The 24,018-nt window shown below is 40.1% G+C and overlaps 1 protein-coding gene across 1 annotated transcript in view; it reads right to left on the bottom strand.

Moving 5' to 3' along the window:
* Window positions 1-24,018, bottom strand: part of CPNE2 (copine 2) — a 95,662-nt gene that overhangs the window by 46,837 nt on the left and 24,807 nt on the right. Inside the window, exons 2-4 of the mRNA XM_051979894.1 lie at window positions 13,011-13,213; window positions 9,554-9,733; window positions 5,384-5,458 (exon numbers count right to left, since the gene is read on the bottom strand). Coding sequence (XP_051835854.1) covers window positions 5,384-5,458; window positions 9,554-9,733; window positions 13,011-13,181 — 426 coding nt within the window. The 5' untranslated portion in view covers window positions 13,182-13,213. The remainder of the gene's footprint in view (window positions 1-5,383; window positions 5,459-9,553; window positions 9,734-13,010; window positions 13,214-24,018) is intronic.

The following is a 24,018-nucleotide window of genomic DNA, read 5'->3' as shown; positions in this document are numbered from 1 at the left end:
ATATGACAGTTACTAGCTATATGACTTTGGATAAATCACTTAACCCTAATTGCTTTGCTCCCTAATTCCCCAACTTTTTTCTTAAAATCCTTTTCAAAAAGTCTTTATCCTATTAAATTCCACTTTGTTTCTCATTCCTTTGCCCACAAGTTGTATTCTACTCAGTAAGCTCCTTGAGGGAGGCACTCTATTTAGTTTCATCTCTGTATCCCTAGAGCTTAACCCAGGGCTCTACTTAATATCCATTTACTAAAATGAGCTTGCAGCCTCTCCTTCCCAAGCTATCTGAAAGAATAAAAGCAAAGTATTCATCTGCCTGTGACTTAACTACCATTCTATCCAGGGAGCAGGGTGATAGATTTGATGGGCTATATTTAGTCTCATCACCCTTTGCTTTGGTGGAATAGTACAAGCTTTCCAGTACAGATCCAAATATCTACTGGGACCAGAAATATAGGTGTGACTATTGGATTTTCTACTGTTATCTCTGGCTAGCAACAATAACCAAAAGACAAAAATAGCTTCATTTCTTCTAACTCTATTTTTCTGGGGTCTAAGAATAGAGAGGTCTTTATTTGAAGCAAATATCTAAAATAATATGTCATAGAGCAGAGAGTCTTCAGGGGAATGAGGAATCACTGAAGGGAGCAATAAAAAGCAAAGATGAAGCATGTTCATGTTTGTTGATGGTCTTTTTGCTGTACCTCACACATGACATTCACTTTCTCAACTCTTTTGCTTTGTATTAGTTGTCCCTCATATCTGGAATACTCTCCCTCCTAATCCCACCTCCTGGCTTCTTTCAAGACTCAGTTCAAGTACCTCCCCTTTGAAATTACTTTCTGTTCATTTTGTATATATTTTCATGTTTTGAAACTTTTTTTTGAAACGTTTTCTCCAACATTAGAATGTAAGACCTTTAAGGGCAGGAACTCTGTATCCTCAGTTCTCTCTCAGTCCAGTGCCTGGCTTAATAAATGCTTGTTGACTGACAGACATGACAGGCCTTCACATGACCCTGCCTACTATCTTTGGCAATGATTTACCAAGTCTGGACATTTCCAATGAAATCACAAGGGAGTATGGACAAAGGAATGTGAATAACTCTCTCCAAAGATTAAGCTTTGATCATGAATCTGGAGTGGGAAGAGAGCTTACAGGTCACCTGGTTCAATCCCTTTGGCTCAGAGAGGTTCCATGACTTGACCAGTCACACTGCAAAAAGAGGCAAAGCTAGGACTAAAATGAAGACCTTTTGATGACAAATCGAATAGTGCAGGTATGGAGTCACGCTGCAAGACACTGACAATGATTGCTTTTAAGCAGGGGAGAGGAAGGATTGAAAAGCTTCAGGGAGATGACCATGTCTGATGGAGAGAATAGGGACCAGAGGGGACACAGTCAAGGAGTTATGTCTGGGGTAAGAGGGTTACTGCTGTAGCGCTCTGTGGATCAGAACATTTTCTGAATCATATAAAGAAAGCATTGTGAGTCTAGCCCCTGGGTAGGAAAGACATAGCCCAGCCCTGCAGCAGCTTGGTATGCCTCATCTCTAATCAGTCCCTCACTGTTCTGAAAGGCAGAGCCTAAATGCTTTGGACAAGAAGCTCCCCAGGAAGTAAGGGACCTAAAGGCTAAAGATTCCAGCAATGGACTCTTAAGTCACTTCTCATAAATCATCACACTCACTCATTCTTACATACAACTTTGACCTAAAAGGCAGGAAACCTGATTCTAGTTTTCCTACTCACTTGTCAGAATGTGTGTGTATGTGTGTGCATGTGTGAGAATCATCTTCCCCTTCTGTGAAATGGGGTCAAGTAACCCATTTTAGGTTATTTCCTTGTCTGCCTTGATTTACTCAACTGTAAAATGAGGGTGATTGGACTAAATGTTCTCTAAAGTCCTTTCAACACTAAGTTTATGATCCTATAAATTTCTAAAAATCATTTATTCTTAAATTGTCTTGTAGTTAATTTCTTTCAACTGTAGAAAGCACAGATGATGATGTAAACAGCACTGACGAGAAGATTGCATCCCCTTTCTTCCCCTCTCCCCCACTCTGGGTGTAACTTTTCAGTTCTCCCAGTTACTTCCCAGAACACTCATCATCCAGTCTCTATGACATCACAGCTAGTTGCTGTGGAGAGCATTAGGGAGTTGCAAAGGGAGGATTAAAACTTCAAATGAGGTCTGAGTATTGAGCTGGTTTTATCAAAGTGCCCCTGAAGTGAAACACAGAACCACAGAATCACTCATTTCCTCCTCCCCATCCTCCTTCCCTCCCTCCCTCCCTGGCTCAGCAATCTGAAAATCAAAGGCCAGGCCTACCAGAGAAGAAAGAGAGCTTTTCATTTCTAAGGCAGCTGTGGGGAAGCAAGCATCATGGAAATCTCCCAGTGTATCACAGCCCTCATTAGGGCCTGCACTTTCAACTTTTTTCCCTTTTAGTCTTTTAACTGCCCAGGAAAGATACTCTGGCACTCTAATGAGAGCACTGAATGGATAGGGCAAGAATTGACCTTTTAGCCCCAGTTCTGCCACTAATTCCTTTTGAGACCTGGGCAAGCCATTTTCATTCTGTGGGACTTTTTTCCCTCTATAAAATGAAGAGATTAGATTAGCATCCTAAGGTCCCTTTCAGCTATGATAGTCTGTGGGTTCTATGATACCAAAAAAGTACAGCTGGTATGATGGTGATGAGAACGAATCCACTAACAAACATCTATTAAGCACCTACCACATGCTAAGTACTACACTAGGTACTATGAATATAAATAGAAGCTTACTTTCAAAGAGTTTACATTCTAATGGATGATCTTTATTTATTATAAGGAACCCCTACTTTCCCCTTTTTTCTTGAGCTGATCTCAGGTTATAGAGCAGCCCATTTCTACTACATCATTTGGCTGAAAAATAACTTGGTTTCCTCTCATCCAAGAAGCCTTCTCCAGGCCTTTCAACTGGACAGGCTTCTAAGAAGCCCTTGCTTTGATTTCAGTGTCACCCTAGCAATTAGGTCTTTGTCCTCTGTTCCCCTGTAATGCTTTCTGGCTACATAAATGGAAATGGATTTCAAACATAACCAACCCTGATGGTCCATCCAGGCTAACAGAAGGGAGAAAAACAACAAAAACACTAAGACCTGAATAAACATTAAAGTAATAAGCAATAGAAGATAGAGGAGGGCATGCAGGAGATCTTTGGGATCCACCAATCCATCATCAAGCATTTAAGTGCTTACTATGTACCAGGTTACGATGCTAAGCATTGAGGATTCAAAGAGAGAAAAATAAAACTACCCTTGTCCTCAAATGAGCTTATATTCTATGAGGGAGGACAACATGTACCTAAATGTATGTGAAATATATACATTTAATGTGTAGTTAAATGTATTTAATTTAAATTTAAACTGCAGAGACACTAGTAGCAGAGAAGGGAAGGGGAAATCAGGAAAGGCTTCCTGTAGGAGGTGTCCTTAAGGAAAGTTTTGGAAAAAATAAGAATTTCTATAGGGTAGAGGTGCTTTGGGAGTATATTGTTGGAGAACAACAAGAGCAAAGGGGCAGAAATGAGAGATGAAACAAGAGCAGGAATGAAGTGTATGAAGAGAAATAATGTATAATGAGGCTTGGAGAGATAGGTTGTTGTCAGATTGTGAATGGCTTTAAAAGCTACACATTGGAGGTTTTATTTAACTCTTAAGACAATACGGAATCATTGGGATTCGATTGAGTTTACTGAATAACATCATTAGCCATTCACTTCAGGAAAATCCCTTTGGTAGTTATGTGGAGGAATTGGGTATAAACTTGAGACAAGAGAGATGAAGGCTATTCAATAGTCGAAGCAAGGGGCAATGAGGGCTTGAACTAAGGTGGTGACCTTCTGGAGAGCAGGGGAAATATGCCAGAGAGACTGGGGAAGTAGACGTGGTAAACTCTGGCATGGAAGTAGATACACATGGAGAGGGCTGACTATTTTCCAAAGCCCTTTGCAATCCCTTGTCCCATAATTAGGATAGGCATAAGACACTCATAAGCAAATACAGGACAATGGGTATTAAGTATTCTTGAGGGAGGTGGAAGGTACTACAAGGACATGCTGAAGAAAAACAAATGACATGGGGAGCGGAGGGTATCAGGGTAGGAGCAGAAGAACTGGAAGAAACCTGGGATGCTTTCATGGAAAAAAATGACATTGTAGTTAAGTCTTGAAGGAATGAGTAGGATCTTCACCACTGAAGATGTAGAAAATGGGAAAGAAGATAGATTTGGAGGTGGAAAGGCTTTCAGAGGTCATCAGATTCAATTCACTCATTTTGTAGATGAAGAAACAGGTTAAGGAGGTTAAGTGATTTAAATGCTCAGGGTCATTTCAATAATAATGTCATGAGGCAGAATTTAAATCCAAGTCTTTTTGACTCCTAAACCAGCTTTAAACAGGTTGTGTAATTAAATGTGGTAGGGACCATGAAATAATGATTTGTTACCAGCAAATGTTTGCTTTATATATCTATATATTTAGGGTCATGCAAAAAATATTTTGAATGAAAAGCAGTCCTGCTCTAGAGATAAGAGTTCTTCACCTGATTTTTATTTGTTTTGTTTTGTTTTTGTATCTTGGTCACTTTGGCAGTCTGATCAAAATTTATGGACCACAGAATATTTTTTAAAAGAATGAAATTAAATACATAGGATTAAAAAGGGAAATCAATTATATTGAAATAGCTATTTAAAAAAAATCTCTAATTCATAGACCATTTGAAATCCATTCTCAGACTTCTTGATACATCTACTGATCAACTGATATAAAATGTTTTCCCTCCTTTTATCCTTTTATGCACCCACCTTGACCCCCTAAACCAAAATTGTCTCAGGAAATCCAATATGGAAACCACAACATTCCTAATGTTTCCTAGAACATCTGAGCTAGGAAGAGTGTTAGATTGTGAGCTTCAAGAGGACAGAGATTAATTCTATGTGCAGTGTCCCACCACCATAGAACCACCATAGAAAGGCATTTACTAGAGGCTTCCAGATGCTCAGAGTGGATAACAAAGGGAGCTGGAAGGAGCTAAGTGCACCTCCCTCCTTCCTCTGCTTTCTTTGGAAGAATATTTTTTTAAACCTGCAAAATATATCAATAATGGGAATACCATCATCTGAGAGAGCTTGTGCTTGTTGCTAAGAGATCTGTTGCTAAGTTGTAAATTCTCTCCTTTTTACTATAAACAAAGCTGATGATTATCTATGTGCTAGGGAGACAACTCATTGATGTTAGGCTGGACTTCAGAAAGGGGAAGACTGGGAGAATGATACTTTTGACAGAATAGAGAATCAAAAAACAAGAAAGAGCACTGAGCCCAGAGAAATTGTCATACCGTGATCAGGCCTTTCCCTGCTGGCTTCTCATTCACCAAGACCAGGGGCCGGGTGATTTTCTTGCTGGAGACGATCTGAGGGAAAGAACAAAAAAAAAAAAAAAAAAAAAATGTGCTTTTAAGCTTGGATGTCAAATACTGTCAAAAGTAGCCCCATCCTCTTAAATAAAGCCAGAATTTTAAATCATGAAAGTATTATTCTGAATCTTCTCACATTTGACTATCAGCTACTTGAGAGCAGGTGAACTTGTCTTGTTATCTTTGTATAGAAAAACATAGAATGGCCAGTCTGGGACCCTTCCTTCGCAAAATCACAGAATTGTATAAGTAGAAAGGCCGGAGTGAGATCACTGAGGGTTCTTGAGAGAGAAACTATCCTGCCTCTTAATGTTTATGTGTGAATTGGATGTCTCTCTTTTTTTTTTTTTTTTGCATTGTTCCTATAAAGTGAGAACATTAGGTATGAGGAGGAAATGAGATGGATGAGAGAAATAATTTGTGCAGGATCACAGCAGGAATAGCAGCAAAAAAAAAAAAAAAAGATCATCAAATTAAAAAAAAAGCCTGTGATATCAGAGGATCAAAAATGAAGTATGCCCTCCTCCTTTCTGATAGAAGAGGAACTCAAAATGCAGAATAAGAATATATATTGGGGCATGGAAAGTGAGGGAATTTGTTTTACTTGTGTGTGTGTGTGTGTGTGTGTGTGTGTGTGTGTGTGTTCACTAAGTACCTACCATGTGTAGCAAGCTCCATAAGAAACACTGGGGATACAAAAAAATAAAATAAAATAAAACCCAAAACAACAATCCAAGCCCTGAAGGAGCTTATATGCACACAGATATAGACCGGGAACACAGGTCAGAGAGAAGAAAAGAAGCTGTTTTAATCACACAGCCAGGTCAGGTTCTCAGGAGCCCATGTCCACATCCCTGCAAAAACAGGGAGCTTCCAAGACTCAGTGATGGCCAGCCCTGTCCCTGGTAATTAGAGCTGCCTGCTTTCACCTGGGGAGACAGCTTGAGACAATGTAGCACTAGGGACAGCTCTGGTATGGGCGTTAAAACAAGGAGGCACAGGTGAACTCTCAAAGAAACCAATTTATGCTCAGGAAAAAGCTCCTTAAAAAGGACAGCCACAGGATGGGTTACCTGCAGAAATGGTGGGTTCTTTTTCACTGAAGGCCTTTATGCTGATGCTGGATGACCACTGATCTAGCATATTGTTATGAGGATTTTTGGGGTCCCTGTCTAGACTGCTAACTGCTCTGCCCCTTCTACCTCTAAAACTGGGTGATTCTTTGATCAAAGAGAGAGCTTCTTTTCTAATCACACAGTTCACTGTTCTCTATAACACTAAGCATATTTGTTACAAAGATTTTGTTCTTTGGTGAGGTGTGAGGCAGTTGATTGGAAGAGAGAGAAAATAAATACTTGTTAATTGAAAACACTAAAAAAAGAACTTTAAAAGCTTAGATCATTATAGGACTTAATATTGAAAAAGGGACCTTAGAAGTTGTCAAGTTCAATCTTTTCATTTTATGGATGAGGAAGTGCTCAAGATCACATACACTGTAACTGGCAGAAGATACATCTCTTGAGATTCTCTCTCAGTCTCTTTCTCCATGTATACACATCTTTCCATAAAATGGCAGAGCTCTGTGTGTGCGTATGCATGTGTGTATATGTATATATGTGTATGTGTATATATGTGTATATATACTTATAGAGTATAAGTAAGAGATTTCACACACGTGTACACATATACATACACATATATAATTGTTATGAGGAAGGATTCTATAGAGGAAGTGGGGTTTAAGGGAAATGATTGTAGTATAAAGACACTCACAAAAGATACTCCCTACTACTTTAAATGATCAAAAACAAAACTCTCTATCTGGCATTTAGAGTACCTCACAACCTGACCCTGTTAGGGGAGAAATAAGAACTACAATTATTTTTACAACATATGACTCTCAGTTATTTGGTGACCTAATAATAGAAAGGCTCCAACCACTAATGAGAAGTAATCAAATATACTAACCTATACAAAGATACAGCAAAGCAGATGTTTTCATCCACTGTTGTAACAACTAAAAAACATTTGCAGTATTGTCTAAATGGATTTCTTTGATAATTATTTTAAATATCTGATCATCTCCTCTTGTGACCTATCTTTGAACAAGGAATGTCTTTTTATTCCAATGACAAGTTCTGCCATTTTATGGCAAATATTCTCCCAGAAATCTCCCCTTTCCCAATCGAATGATTTTCCCTTCCTCTACTCTTTCTTGCATGTGAAATGCTTTACTAACCTAGCCTAAGTTGTCACAGAATGTTGCTGACTAGCCATAGATTCTATATAGGCCTGAAAAGTTATAAAAACCAAAATCTGCAGCCTAGGAAGCTATCAAGGAACAATTTACATTAATAGTTTAATACATTCCTTTGATTTTAGTTTGGCCTTCTATCCCTGATCCCCATCTCCAGTCCCTATAGATTCTCGCTGACAGTTATACAATTCCCAACAGGTCCCATTCCTCTTGGTTGTACGTATTCTCCAATAGAACCTTCCTATCCTTTCCCATATTCTTACACTTTACGTAAGCCTGGATTTCAGTAAAAAATGAATCCCTGAAGTGGTCATATGTGTCGCCCTCCACACAGTTTACAATCCTGCTACATAGGTCTTCTTTGGTGGAACAGTGGAAAGTATGAACTAGTAATCAGCAAGACCGAAGTTCAAATCCTGTCTCAGACTATATAACTCCAAGCAAGTACTTAATCTTTCTGTATCTCATTTTCCTGGCCTATAAAATAGGGATAATGAGTACTTACCTCATAGGGTTATTGTAAAGATCCAAGGAGATAACATGTACAGTGCTTTGCAAGCCTTAAAAGCACTATATAAATGCTAGCTATCACCATTATCATTATTCATCACACATGACACTTTATCTCCCATCTCTGTGTATTTATACTGACTGTCCCCCATAATTAGAATGTTCTCCATCCCCATTTCCTACTCCTAGATTTCTTGACTTCAAAATTTAGCAAAAATTCTACCTTTTATAGGAGGCACATGAAGAAATCTTTTCTGTTCTTTCTCTCAGATTATCTTCCATCTTTATTAAATATATCAGGTATACTGATACTTATTTGCATTTTTTTCTACCCAATTAGAGTATAAGTTCTTTGAGGGCAGGGGTTATGTTTTCCTTTGTATCCTCAACTCTTAGTACAATATTTGGCACATACTAAGTGCTTAATAAATGCTCATTAATTGATTGGAGATAAGATTTTTAGAGAAAGGATATCCTGTCCTATTTACGAATCCCTAAAAATATCACAGCCTTGCTGTTCTCTTCCTCTTCCCTGCCCCACAAAGGACTCAGCTATACCACTAATCACATAACCTAAATTCTTCTTAGAGCATTCTGATCCTGAGGGGCCCCAATGATGGAGGCAAAGGAAGCCTCCACAGAACTGAAGGTGACAAGCTAGGATTGGGTTTCTGTGATTAATCAGGACCCCCAAGGAATCAGTTGGGAGATTTTTCTAATAGCAAAATAAGGAGAGACTAGCTAGGTTATAAGGAGGTGGAAACAGGATGAGCTTTCTCTGAAATGTCCAATGGGGGGAAATAATTTCTATTACAAGGATCTTCCATATTTACTCTTAGCTTCATAGGAGTAAGAATTTTGAATAGTTTAATAACCCAGAATGACCTGAAACTCAAGGGGTCAAGGAAGTATATAATTTGGGGAATTGACCCTCAGGGCCCTGAATCTGAGGAAGAAGAAGCATGTATATGGCAAAATTACTTGAGCTTTGAATTTAGAGACTGGAGAAAAGCAGTAATGGAAAGGATACTATTAGGATCAGCAGAGTGAGATTCAAATTGCAACTTTAGCTCTTAACAACTATGTGATTTTGGCTAAATCCTTTTATCTCCTGGACCCTTGTTTCCTCATCTATCAAATTAGAGGGATTGGTCAGACCCCGTGATCTCTGAGTGTACCTTTTTAGTTTTAAACCCTCGGAACCTACTCTCTTAATTAAGAACTGGAAGACTATAATCATTGAGTATATTTCTCAGAGGAAAATGGTTTTATATTTGGGGGAAAGGGACAGAAACTTATATGAGAGTATGTGGAGATACACATACCATTCCCAAAGTACAGGAGAACTGGCCCAAAAAGTCATGCTCATCCAATTGCAGACTCGACTTGTCTTGATCAAAGAGGGCAAATTTGAGCTTCTGGACTTCCTCAAAATGATAGTCAATAACAAACTTCTTGGCAAATGCTGGATTCAGATTGTTGATAGCAGTTTCTGTCCTGTCAAACTGGGAGAACATAGTAGTGAAGAGGATAAAATGAGTGGCTAAGGAGGCATGGTTAATAAGAAAAGAAAAATTAAACCAGATAGCAGAAATCAAACATCATTAATCAAAAACCAAAACAGCCATTGGAAACCAAAGCCTGAAGTCACCCTCAGAAATCAAAACTCCATTAGACATGGACATCAAAACCCACATGAATATTACACAATCAACTATGTTCTGTTGCTGCCCCAGAATCCTTGGCCATTGCTATTCTCTACCAGTGGTTCCCGCCCAGGAAAGCAAGAGTGCAGACCAGGAGGCTGGCGATAACTACTCCAATCCCAGGGGAATGCCGACATCACCAGGAAAACAAGGACTTATTCCCAACATGGAACAGCTGACCCTAAGACCCACACTTTCTTGTGCTTCATTGAGAGAGGAGGGAACAAAAAATTCTGGGGGGGTAGAATTTGCTGGAGCATGAAATACATGACAAAGACATTTTGCACAGTGGTGAGCTACTTCACAGCCCTAGATGATATGTGAAGCTTCCCCACATTTTTAGGCTTATTTCCTACGTATGTGTCAAATCTCTCTCATAAACCATGGAGCTCCCAAGAGACGGAGATTGGGCTTTCTGTCCACTCTCTCCCATTGCAGTGCCTTACTCAGCACTCCTGGTATCATCCGGCTGCTGGTCCCCGGTGGTCCCTCCCCTGCTTGTATCAGAGCCCACAACTGTGGCCAGAGTTGGCAAATTGTGGTGTGATACCAAGTAGGTTAGTTATAGTGTGGTTCTGCTCCTGTAACCTGAGCTTGTGATCCTCCATGGAATGCTGGCCATGGCATTCGCCACACCCCTCCAATCCCCTCACCGCCTGGAATCTTAATGTTGGGGAAAGAGAGAGCACCATGGGTTCTTATTTACCAAAAACAACAACAACCAAAAAAACAAAAAACTGCCACAACTGAATGGTTCTGTGCTGTCACAGAGGGCTTTGCTGGGCCACAGGGCCAGATGCGAGCCTGCTGATAATCAGAAACAGCTACAAACTATCCAATCTGATAGTCTCAGATGAAGATTTGTGATTTGCCTGCAATGGTTCAGGCACCATCTTGCCTAGAGGCAGAGGCACAGGTAGATTGACTGCTAGGGTCCCTTGGAGGCCAAGACTTGTTACTGTAGTGTGGGCCCCACCGTCTCATCTCTAGCAGCATCCACATGTGTGGTCCAGCTGGTTCCCATTCAGTACAGGCCAATCCAGGCTGGCCCAAGAGGCCAGCCCGAGCACCCGAGTCTTTTCCAGCAGGACCTCCCCAAATCCTAGCCTCCAGGAACTAAAGCTCTCATTAAACATGCCCAGCTCACGCCAGGGAACCAGCTCCACCTGTGACCTTAGCAGTAAACACTGCAACCCCGGCCCTCCCTCCCTAACAATCTTTCCTTTCACTAACACTGGCACCACGGCTAAATATAGACCCAGGGCCAAGAGCTGAAACTCTCCAGCTGAGAATCCAGGCCTTGGAAACCGGCTGGGAAAAACCCACTTGGTTTGTTCACCCAGATGGCCCATAACCCTGACTTCTGAGCAGCCACATGTGAAATGAGCACTGGAAGGGGAAGTCAGCGGGCCCAGTTTTCACACTCAGTTTAGTCGAATTATACAGCTTTGAGCAAGGCACATCTCTTCTCGGGGCCTCAGTTCCCACTTTGTAAAATGAGGCCTGGAATGGATGATTTCTAAGATCCTTTTCAGTTCAGACATTCCATGTTTAAGGAATCTAAGGATTCTAAATCTAAAGATTTCAAAGTCTCTTCCTGGTCTGATGATCCACTTGAAACTGAAAGACATTAATAACTCATCTTTACAGAGTGGCTCAAGATTTATGAAACTCTGTGTGTGTGTATTTGCACCTAATTTGAAGTTTGGCCGTTGATGTTCAGGAGGCAGGAGAGCATAGTAGATGAGACACTTCTTAAGAGTCAAGGAGATGCAAGTTCAAATTCTACCTCATAGAGCTAATTCAGTTTCAATTGCTCAAGGATGGACAGAAGCAGCTATACCCAAAGAAAGAACACTGGGAGATGAATATAAACTGCTTGCATTTTTGTTTTTCTTCCCGGGTTATTTATACCTTCTGAATCCAATTCTCCCTGTGCAACAAGAGAACTGTTCAGTTCTGCACACATATATTGTATCTAGGATATGCTGCAACCCATTCAACATGTAAAGGCCTCTTGCCATCTCGGGGAAGGGGTGGAAGGAGGGAGGGGAAAAATCGGAACATAAGTGAGTGCAAGGGATAATGCTGTAAAAAATTACCCTGGCATGGGTTCTGTCAATAAAAAGTTAAAAAAAAAATTCTACCTCATATACTAGTTGTGTAATCCTAGGCAAGGATCTTAACTTTTTTGCTTCATTTTCTCAATTGCAAAAAGAGGGTTGGACTCAGTAGCAGATACTAAAGTCCCTTCTGATTGTAAATCTATAATCTTATGATCCTCAAGACAATCCAGCAAGGTACATACATAGTGCAAACATGACTCCCATTTTCAGATGAAAAGATGAGATCCCAAGAATTTAAACAATTTATTCAAGGTCATGTAGCTAGTCAGAGGTAGGCAGACTCAAAGTACTAATCCAAATAGGCCCGTTCTTCTGACTCCTAGTCCCCTGTTTTCCTTTGCTTCTGAGTATCAGGGTCTGGAAATTATGTACTTCCATTCTTAGTCAGGCTGAATAGTCTGCCTGTGTGATCTCAAGGAGGCCACTCTGAAGAGAACAATGCTCTGCCCTCCTTGGAAAGGCAATGGAGCAGATTACAAGCAGAGTAGATAGGATAGTGCTCAGCAAAGAAAAGCAATCCGTAGCTGTTGGGAGTAAAGTTATTCTGCTTCTTGTTTCTAAAGCTATGGCGCGGCTGAATCTGTCAGCTCCTGACAAAATCGGGGCTTTATAGAAATGACCACAGCCTTGTGGCTCTTGGTGTCAGTGACGAGCCATTTCAGGCTCTTTGGAAACTTCCAGGATTTAGGGCTAGAAAGTTTGAGTGATGATTTAGTCCAACCTCTTCTTTTTACAGATAATGAAACAAGCCCAGGGAATGAAGTAACTTATTCAAAATTGAATAACTAGCCAGGTCATCTGGCTCCAAATCCAGTCTTCCACACCACAACACTTTTTCATGGCCTTCATTCGGGATCCCCAGACCTGAAGGATCAATGATCCTCTCTCTCTTCTATCCCCACCCGATCCTGACTCCACCTGTGCTTGGGCTGGGAGGACGGGAGACTCACCTCATACCACTTGCCATTGTTCTCAGTGAATAAAACACAGAAGGGGTCAGACTTGGAAGTGACATCTCGGTCCAACAGGTTTTGGCCAGAGACAGAGAGTTCCACCTTGCATACGCAGTACTGGGACCCTATGGGCCCTGCAGGGGAGCTGGCGCCCATTGTGTAGGCCATGGTTGCTGGGGGCAGCAGCGGTTCCTGACAATCTATAGGAAGAGAAGAAGGGGAAGGTGAGGCTCTGCAAAAACAACAACCCCTCCAACTTTTCAGAGCATTTGGTTTTCTTTAAATCTTGGATCTACAAATCACCCCTTAATCTTCACTCCAATTACAAATAATTTTGCCAAAACAAATTTTGAAAATGCACATTTATTCAAATGTAACTGACATATTAGGGAATATTTTTAATATAACCGGAATTTCAAGTTGGTTTTTAAAGGGATTTCTTCTTCAAGAAATAGGAAGAATGCTGAAAATTGTTCCACTTCACAATAACTCAAAAACTGGAAGCCTTCTGATGTCCACTTCCATAAGCAAACTTCAGATCTCTGTCAAGGTAAAGAGCTACATTTGTAGAATATCTTCTGGTACAGTAGGAGGTGAGAGCAAAGAAGGACTGGCCTATACTACCTTACCCTGTTCCAAGGCCTCAGGTCAGTTACAGGGCACAGGTCAAGCAGCAGCCTGAGGCCATGAATGGAGTAACTACTTTAAACAGTATTTTTATAACCTCTTTACCAATTTTTATTGCTAGAGTTGCATAGCATGATGCTTTTTGAGAATGTAAATGTTGAATTATGGCAAAACTGCTTGTAATGGCCCCTAATCCACTCTCATTGTCACGTGTGTGTGTTTAATGTGGATTTGGTTATCTATATGCTCCATACATGTGTCTAAGTAGGGTTATAAACTCGTGAAGGGCAGAGACTGGCTCCCTGAAAGTTCTCTGGTACCACATCAGCACTGTGAACCGGTTTAGTACTTAATAAAAGATTTTAGGACTAAGACTGGAAAAGGATGACATATCGGGGGTGGCCAAGACAATCAGGTGTCTTTTTCCAGAGTGACACCGTTTAGCTACAGTCTTTTGAGCCAAAAACTTTTAATCATCAGTGTAAACCAATAACATTGGGGTAGTTAGAGCTTAGGGGCTTAGAGAAGCAAATAGAAAGGAGGCCGAGGTCATAGCTTCAATTCCCATATTGGTCAGTTAGTCTTACAATGATTGATGACCAATGGAATATGGTCCACATTGCTTACAAATGCAGGCCATTAGTCACAAGCAGCAGAGAGTGAGAGGTTATATATGGCTCAGTGCAGGCCATCCACATGGTCAGACACAGCTCAAATTGTGCATCCCACCAACAATGGGTCAAATATTTATTAAATCGTAATGTGGCAGAGAGTTACAGAAAGATGCAGAACTGAGTAAGAACTCTTCAAGGAGCAGTTAGTCAAGTAGTCAATAAGTATTTAAGTTCTTCTTATGTTGAAGGCACTGTGCTAAGCATTGGAGCTACAAAGAAAGGAAATGACAGTCTCTGAAACTCACATGGAGATAAAACAAACCAACAAAAATGTATATACATAGCAGTATTAGACATAAGAACAGATGACATTTGAGTTGGGCTTTTGAAACCTGATAGGAATTCAGAAGAAACTACAGATTATTAAAAACTTCAAATCAATAATAATAAGAGAAATAGAAATAAAAATAATTGATATTTTACTTCATACCTAACAAATTAGCAGAGATGACAAAAAATGGTAAGAATCTAATGGTGGAAGGATTGTGAAAAGACAGACACACTAATGAACTGTTGGTGGAGCTGTGAAATGGTCCAACCATTATGGAAAGCAATTTGCAATTATACTAGCAAAGTAAATAAAATGTACATGTTCTTTGACCTAGAGATTACATTGCTACATATAAATCCAAAATCAATGATAAGAGAAAAGTTCTATATACACTAAAATATTTATAATAATACTTTTTACATTAGCAAAAGACTGGAAACAAAGTAGATACACATCAGTTAAGGAATGGCTAAAGAAATTGTGGTATCTAAATGTAATAGAATATTACCATAGTACAAGAAACAATATATAAGATGAATTCAGTAAAACATGGAAGAACATGCACTGATGCAAAGTAAATAGAAACAGGAAAACATATTCAACGACTATAATATAAATGAAAAGAACAATAATAAAAATTGAATGCTGTGAAAATGACTAGGCTTGACCCCCTAAAAAAGAAATAAGAAACCAACTGCCTTCCTTCTTTGTCGAAGTGGAGCACTGAGTGTGGAATACTGCATTAAATGCCAAACTTTTTCAGTATTTCAAACTTATTCTGCCCTCTCCATACCCTGCTCCCTTCACTTTTATATTCTTTGTTACAAGGGATGGCTCTCTAGGAGAGATGAGGAGGGATGCAAAGAGAAATTATATGTGATGCAAAGGCAAAAATTATCCTTGAAATTTATTTTTTTAAATAGGTATTTATTTAACAATTGAAAGAACATTACAAGCTAGGGATCAATATGGGCACAGTGTGGGTTTAGAGAGCAGAATGGAAATCCATTCTAGCTTCTATGCAAAGTCTAACTTTGAAGTGGTGGCACAGTGGACAGATCAACCAGTTTGAAGCCAGGAAGACCTAAGTTCAAATCCAGCTCCAAACACTTACTAGCTATATGACCCTGGAAACCTAGCCAAGTCACTTAAATCCATTTGCCTCAGTTTTCTTATCTGTAAAAATGAAATGGAGAAGGAAATGGCAAATCACTTCAGTACCTTTGTCAAGAAAATCATAAATGGGTCATAAAGAGTTGGAACACAACTGAACAATGATAACAAAAGTCTAGTTTTCCTCTATTCAAAGGCCAATACTAGCCACTGCTCAGTTAAGAGCTGTAACCAACCTATCCTTCTCAGTGTATTCAGAATTTCAATTCTGACTTTAATAGGGTTTATAGTACAATGCACACTGGCACAGCATAATTTTCAGGCATGACTTATCCTGCCATGTAAGATAATCAATTTCCATACTAGGATTTGAAAATTTATGTTAACTTAACTTAGGCCCAACATAATTAAGCTTCAGGGCTAATAGAGAGAAGTAGTGGCATGAATAAGACAGTGTTGATTTTTTAAAAAAGAAATCTACCACTGTTCATCAGTTTTAGGAAGTATCACATATTTCTTTTGATTGTGATCATCCTTTCTTTATTCTGGGAGGCTTAGGCAGATCTCATAATGAATCTAAATTTCTCAAACACATAGAATAATGTTGGAAGAACAGCCAAATGTGCTAAGGGTGAAAAGAAAGAAATTCATATGGGATTCATCATTTTGTCAGAGATAATTTAGTAAGTGAATAAATGAGATACATGAGCAAATAATGGCAAAAAGCATTTCCTTTGAGTCTCTAGATTTTCCATTTTAAGAATTTACAGAACCCACCCTAAAAGTATTATTTAAAACAAAAAAGAGCTATTCATTCAGAGCTTTTGTAGCAGCTTTATATGAAATTGAGAGGGGGCAGGAAATGGAAGTAATCCAAATGTCCAACATTAGATGAATGGTTAGAGTAATTGTGGTATATTAATGCAATAGAATATTATAATGCAATTAAGACAGGCAAGCATGATTAGGAATACAAAGAAATCAGGCTCTCAGGAAATAATGAAAAGGAAAAAAAAAGCAGAACCTGAAGAATAGAGAGACACTATGATTATACAAAGAAAAACGAATGAGAACAAATGGACAAAGGATCCTAACTGGGGACTTAGAGAAGGAGACTCAAAAGGTATCATGATACTTTATGCAATATTGATTCATTTGAATATAATTCCTAACTTTGGTTGTTTGTATTGATAGCTCAAACTAAATTTCTAATAATTTAATTTATTAAGATCTGAAAAAAAAAATAACAGGACCAGACAACCATTTTGACACTGACAGGCCAAGACCATGCTGTATCTTTGACTACAAGAGATAGGCAACAACACCAGACCCTTGCTTGCTTCACGGGCTTTACCATTGTAACCTAAAACACAGGCATCCCAGGAATAGCTAATAGTGTTTGTTTTACATGACAGTGAGTGATGGGGAAAATGGTCTGGGATTCCTGCAGCATAGACCTTTCCCACAGATTACAGAGTAGGATATATATATTCTCCTATGTGGAGTTAAAGACCTACTTCATCTCTCATGAGAGTAGAACATTGGGAAGACATTAGAAAAGGACCAGAAGCCCTAAATCCTAGGACTGACTCTAACACTATTTATCGGTATAACCCCATACAAGTCATTTAGCCTTCACGCACATCAACTGTTTTATGTGTCAGAGAGAATAATCCCTGTCCTGATTATTTCATAAGGATGTTTCAAGGATCAAATGAGGGCATAGATGCAAAAGGGCTTTGGGAAGTATAAAACTATACAAGTGAAGGAGTTGATGATGATGACAGTCGTGGCGATAATAATTTAACAGTGGCAGTGGGTAGTGCTCTGAATATGACTTGGACAAATCTTAAGTCTGGTGTCCTTTGTGAAAAGAACAAAGACAAAGCATACAGATGGAAAAAGCAAAGCAGGAAGAAGACTCTTAATTTCCCTTCCTGTTCATTCCAGTCTCTACATGCCAGACTGCATTTATGTTATTTTCCCCATCAATGCCAAGATAAACAAGGTTATTCTGATCTCAAGTAGATGTGCGCACGCGTGAAAACACACACACACACACACACACACACACACACACACACACACACGGTATACCCAGACCAGAAATATTTCCAAATGTACTACCCCTCCCCAATTAGTTCCTATTTACCCTGTTCCTTCCTGAAAGCAGATCAATCCCCACGACTAACTCTGCTTGTAAAAGCAGCCTAGAGTAACATAGACTCTTTTACTGGGTTGATCTGTACTTTGGCTTTAGTTTCAAGACTATTTTAAAGCAAAGATGTTACGTACTATAAAACCAGCCATTCCTGCCTACCTCTACCATGGCACTTACCAACTTTCTTCTTCCCATTCAGGGGGCTCCCTCAAGATCCCCAGGTACCAAATCTGAGCAGAAAACACAGTTCTCAGGAACAACAAATGAACCCATACAAGCTGGACTGATCTCTTCTTCCCCTGTGTGTGGTCTTTATTCAATGCTGCTCCCTGTGCATAGATTTTCATCCTCCTTCTTTTCCTCCTCAATTCCTACCCTTTAAAGACAATTCAAACATTTTTCCTTCTAGGAGGCCTTTTCTGTTCCTTTCAAAGTTGATAAAATACCCTTCCCCCTCAGACTTCACACAGATTTGGCACTTCTCTTATAAATAATATTACAGGATAAACACATCAAAAGCATCTGTGTGTACATTGTATCCCCTTCCCCACTGGACGCTAATCTCTTTGAAAGCAGGGGCACCCCATCTTTTCTAAACAAAGTTTCTGTCTAGAACTCAGCCCAAAAGCACTATACGTGGGAAAAACTTAATAAATACTCTTCGGAGAATGAAATCAACAAAGCCAAAACAGACCCTTCTCCAGCAATTTTCAAACTGACATGTGATCTTGTCTTTCCCTTACAGATATACAGGTCTTGAAATTAGTACCCCCTCTCCAAAGAAAAGATTACAAATTAAATATGAGGAAAAATAATGGCTAAACCAATATCCATCCAAAGACTGGGGATCATAGTTGGTCAAAAGAATACAAAGCAACAATGTAGTGTCATCATGGAAAAAAAAGTCACAAATATATGCTATTAAAAAGTGTGAGTGTGGTGATGAGAGTGAGAGGGAAAAAGGAGAGGGTTAGAAGGAGGAAGGAAGAGGGGAGACAGAGATAGGGGAAGAGGAGAGGGAGAGGAAAAAAAAGAGTGGAGATGGGGGAGGGAAGAGAGAAAGGAGAGGGAGAGAGGGGAAGAGAAAGGGAAAGGAAGAGAGATTGATTTTTAATATTTAACTGTGTGAGAATAGAAAAATGATCCTCCAAGATACATGCCTATTCTAGTCTCTAAGGATTCTTCTCTTTTAGCTCTAAATCCTTTAGTCCCACTTAAACAGATGATCTTAATAAAAAAGAGCATCCCCAAGGATCCTTTAGACAAGGGGAAAGGAACTGGGATTTTGACTATTTAATTTCCCCTGAGAAAGGACTCAGGAGGCAATCTCCAATGCCTCCAGTTAGGAAGCTAGGTAGTACAGTGAATACCCTGACCACATCATTTAATCTGTTTTTGCCTCAGGAATAACAATACCTATTTTTCAGGGCTGCTATAAAGATTAAATATGATAATGTTTGTAAAAAGTCCTCAGCATGGTACCCAGCACATAGTAGGTGCTTTAGAAATGCTTATGTCCTCTCCTCCCCCCAATTTCTCATTATATGTTGTCTTCTAGGGGGATTCTGTCTTCTCTCTTTAGAGAATACAGATACATGAGGATCTTTGCCCAAGCTTATCTGTCTCATCTATGACCTAATTAAAGACATTTCTTGATGGCTAGGGGCAAGATAATAGCCAGTGCTTTAAACACTGATTTAGCAGATTTGGAAATTTGAGTGTGTCCATTGGAAATGGCTTAATAAGTTGGAGAAGATGAATATAAAGGGACATCACTGTGCTGTAAGAAACAACAAATATGATGAATACAGAGACGCATGGAAAGACTTACATGAAGTGATCTATAGTGAAGTAAGCAGTTCCAACAATATAAACAAAGAAGAAAGACAAATATACAACAGTCAAAAGTGATTTTTGCAAACTAAAGCCAAAGGAAGATTTATAAGCAGGTACCTCCACTCCCCTCCTCTGAAGAGGTGAGGGATCTACAGGTATAAAGCATCGCATATTTTCAGATTGGTTTTGTTATCTTGATTTATTGATTGGTTTTGCTGATTTTTTCTTCTTCCTCTTTTAATTAAAAAAAATATATTATTTTTTATATGGGATTTTATAGAGAGAGAGAAGGGAAAAGATTGCTAGGAAAAATTTTAATAATGTCCAAACAAAAGATATCAATACAAATTTTTTAAAATAAAAATAAATATTGGCAGATTGAGTGCTCAGAAGAGTGATGGTTAAGTGCCCAGAATCGAAGGAGTTTCATCAGTGATGGAAATAAGGAAAGGGCAACCCAGTGCTAGGGAGAAGACAGGAGGACTTGCAATTAAGGAAGGTGGAAACAATTTCAAAATTCTTCGTTAAATACCACCCTAGATAGCATTTTAGAAATGGCCAACATTTTTCTGAACTGGGGGGAAGGGAATCTCTTCTGGGCCATGAAATCAGGCTGTAGATACTGGCAGGATGGGAAGTGGGGAACCTACCACCCTTTCCCAACTGAGGCAGCAACTCCTGACCCAGAACAAGGAAAAAGTAGCTGATGAAGCTAGCCATGGACCTTTCTCCAACTTGAGACCCCTTAAAGCCTTTACTTCCAAAGTGTGGCACTTGTAGTGTGGGGAGGGGAGAAGGAGAACTCACCTGAAAGCTGGAATCCTGCAGATATAATCTAAGAAGTGTGCCATCCTCCCCAACTCCCCACTCCCACTCCCATCATGGGCAAAAGCCCAGAGGATACCTCCCACCCCACAACTCACCCTCCACCTGGACAGCTCTCCGAAATCTGAACAAAGAGCACATGGCTCCTGGGGGCTCTGAGCGATGGCTAGGGGGCAAAGCAAATACTGTGGCCCTCAGGCCCCTACACTGTGAATGCCAACAGGGCGGGCTGAACACAGAGAAGAGAGGGCCTGACGCAATGGAAAAAAAAACACCCACCCTACTTGGACAAGATGTCATTTGCAGAGAACCTCCTGGCCCAGATGGAAACTCTGCCTAATGTAGCCCAAGCCCATAATCACCTCCTGTAGCAGCCCAGCAGGCAATTTGGGGTTTGGCTAATCCCAGTTTGGGGAGGGAGAACTTGGGCAGGAGAGCATATATCTTCCCTTAGGTTTAGTGGCCCATAGCCAGGATGCTGAGACCTCTACACCTGAAACAGGATAGGCAGGGACCATTTCTGGCAGAATGGAGCCTGAGTAGGGATGGGGAAGAGGTCATGTGTCTAGACTCTAGAGGATGGCAAGGGGAACAGGAGAACTGCTGAGAAGAAAAATAATATTCGGTAGAAGGAAAGAACTGAGAGAAGAAAAAAGGGGAGAGAGACAAAGAAGGGAGGACAGAGAGAAAGAAATAAAGAAAGATAGAAGGAGACAGAGAGAAAGAAGAGAGAGAAAAGAGAGAAAAAAAGGAAAGAGAAAGAAAGAGGGACACAGAAAGAAAAAGAACAGAGATAGAGATAGGGAACAGAGTTAGAAAGAGAGAGAGACAAAGAACAGAGAAAAAGAGATGGGGGGAGGAAGGGAAGAAAGGGAGAGAGAGGGATGAAGGGGGAGGGAAGGAAAGAGGGAGAGAGGAAAAGAGGTAGAAAGGAAGAAAGAAATGAAGGGAGAGAGGGAGGAAGGAGGGGAGACAAAGAAAGGGAGGGGGAGAGAGGGAACAGGAGAGGCAGAGGCAGGAAGGGAGGGAGAGACAGAGTGAGAGTGAGTGAAAGAGAAAGAGAGAGACGACAGACAGATAGACAGACAGACAGCGAGTGTCAGAGAGAGAGAAGTTACAGAGGTGTCAAAATCTAGGCTAGCAGCAAGCAGCTGGAACCTGATGAAAATGTTATCGGGAACATCTAGGAACATTGTTCGAGGGAACAATGGAAAGAGCCCCAGAGTCAAAAAGGACTCTGGGTTAAACTCTGACCTCTAACATTAGCTGTGTGACCCTGGGCAAGTCACTTAACTTGAAATTTTCTCTTAAAAAGATAATTAGGAAATGTTTTAAAAATAAATTAAAAATACAGTACAACATAGGTAATGTATATTTATGCTTTTTTAAGTCAACATGTGGCTCACAGGAATCCATTTCTACTTGAGTTTCCCACCAAAACATGGTAGATAGTGTGTTACATTTTGAATAGGAAGACCTGAGTGTGAATCCTGCCTGAGATATTTACTAGCTGAGACAACTCTTCCCTTCCTTTCCCTGTTGAATTTGATGACTTCTCCAGTACCTTCCAATTCTTCATTCATGATCCTTTGGGAGGGGGGAGGGAGGGGCATAGTGAACAAAGAACTAGATTTGAATTCAAAAGATTGATTTCTGACACCGATTGAATGACTGAACCAGGGACAAATCTCTCTAAGCTTCAGATTAAAGTAGGGCACAACTTATCCTACAGAGTTGTTACAAGGAAAGCATTTTAGTAAACTACATACAAGAGCCAAGACAGAGCATGCTTCTCAGAGTCAGAAAGACCTGGGTTCAAGTTTTGTCTCTGACACACCCTGACTGTATGCCTGTCCCTTAATCTTTTAGTATAAAACCCAAAATGAAACAAAACAAAAAATCCTCTCAGTACTCCAAGGAACTTTCTAATATTGTAAAATGCAAAGAAGTTCCTGATCTACTTTGATAGAGGGAGTTTTTTCCTTTTCCTTTGGACTTCACCATACAATGAAATGACAGGTATAGACAAAAATCAAACAAAAAGCTGCTGTGTAAATGTGATCTATTAGACAAAATAAGTGACAGAGAATTAAGGCAGGTGTTCATATTTTTGGTTCTTCCACTATTTTACAAAGAAACTTCATATGAAAAATTTAATTTCTCTGGGCCTCAGTCTTTCCATTAATGAAAATGGAAAAAACAAATATATCTTGCAGAGTAGGTAGGGGAATTAATTAAAAGACTCATAGTATTCCAATTCAATTAAATTCAACCTACTGTGTGTATGAAACCATGCCAGAGATATAAAGACCAAAAATGAAATAGTCCTTCTGTTGAGGTCTAGCTTTGGGGTACCTAAATGAAATTAAGGTTAAGGTCTAGTGGCAGGTTTGGGGTACAGATTCGACGCAAGGGGGTCTAGTAGCGGCGCGAGTTCCCAATAAAAGCATTTATTGGCCCAGAGAGCTAGATTGATAAAAGAGGTTTATTATTAGATAAGCAAAGGTAAAGTATAGGCGAAGGTAGAGATAAGGAGGGCACTGGACAGAGGGTCCAGTGGACAGAGGGTCCTCACATGGTAGCCATGTTTGGAATCTCTGCAAAGAGGGGTTCCCAGCATGGCCTTTTTATAATAGGAGACTTAGCTCGAGGGGCTTTCGGGTGTAGCCCCAAAGTTGGCTCATATCCGGGTGGGGCTGGGAACAGGTCAGATCTATTGAAATTCAAAGGGACCAGGATTTGTGAGTTAAAGGACAATTTACATTATTAACTAGGAGAGGGTGGGAATCTAGAAAGCAAGCTTTCCTCGCATCATTCCCCCCTCAAGCAGTTGGAACTTAAATTCATTTAAGGAAAAAGAAATAGGGCAAAGTCTCTTGAGACAGAATTGAAGATTTTCTCCTTCCAGGATTTTCCAGGTTTGGGGTCCCCTCTTCATCCCCCCTCAAGCAGTCACCTCCAAAGGCATGTGGGAAAAGGGGCGCCGATCTCCTCTTAACTGCTTCGAGCTGGCAAGGGTCAGAGATTTGGGGGTTCATGCCAGGAGGTGAGGCATGAGATGTGGGGTTTGGGGATGACAGTTGTGCATCTAAGGGGTGTGTGTCCCAGTCAGTCATTCCCAGTCAGTTGTCCCATGTTCTCCAGGCTGAAGGGCGGTTGAAAAGTCCAAAGGTTGAAGCCCAGATCTCGGGAGCAGGTTAAAACCGGGGTGTCAACCAGAGTGGCGATGACGACAGCAGGAGATACATCAGATCCCTTCTGTGGGCTGCCTATAAAAATGCTGATGGCCCATCTAACAAGGAGAAGGAAGGAGAAAATGCTGGGAGCAAAAGATTATTTGTCTATAGTAAAAAGTGTTAAGTAGCCTCGAATTTAGCCCTTTCTCTCTTAATTTCCAGGAAATAAGCTAATTTCTCCTGGTGTTGGTCCAGGGTGTAGACTAACAAGTCAGGAGAAAACTGGAGGCCTATATATCTAATCAAAATAAGAATGCAATTT

This window comes from Antechinus flavipes, chromosome 2, assembly GCF_016432865.1.
Source record: "Antechinus flavipes isolate AdamAnt ecotype Samford, QLD, Australia chromosome 2, AdamAnt_v2, whole genome shotgun sequence".
NCBI lineage: Eukaryota > Metazoa > Chordata > Mammalia > Dasyuromorphia > Dasyuridae > Antechinus > Antechinus flavipes.
The sequence above is the reverse complement of the archived record's forward strand: the minus strand, read 5'-3'. Positions and strand labels throughout refer to the sequence as shown.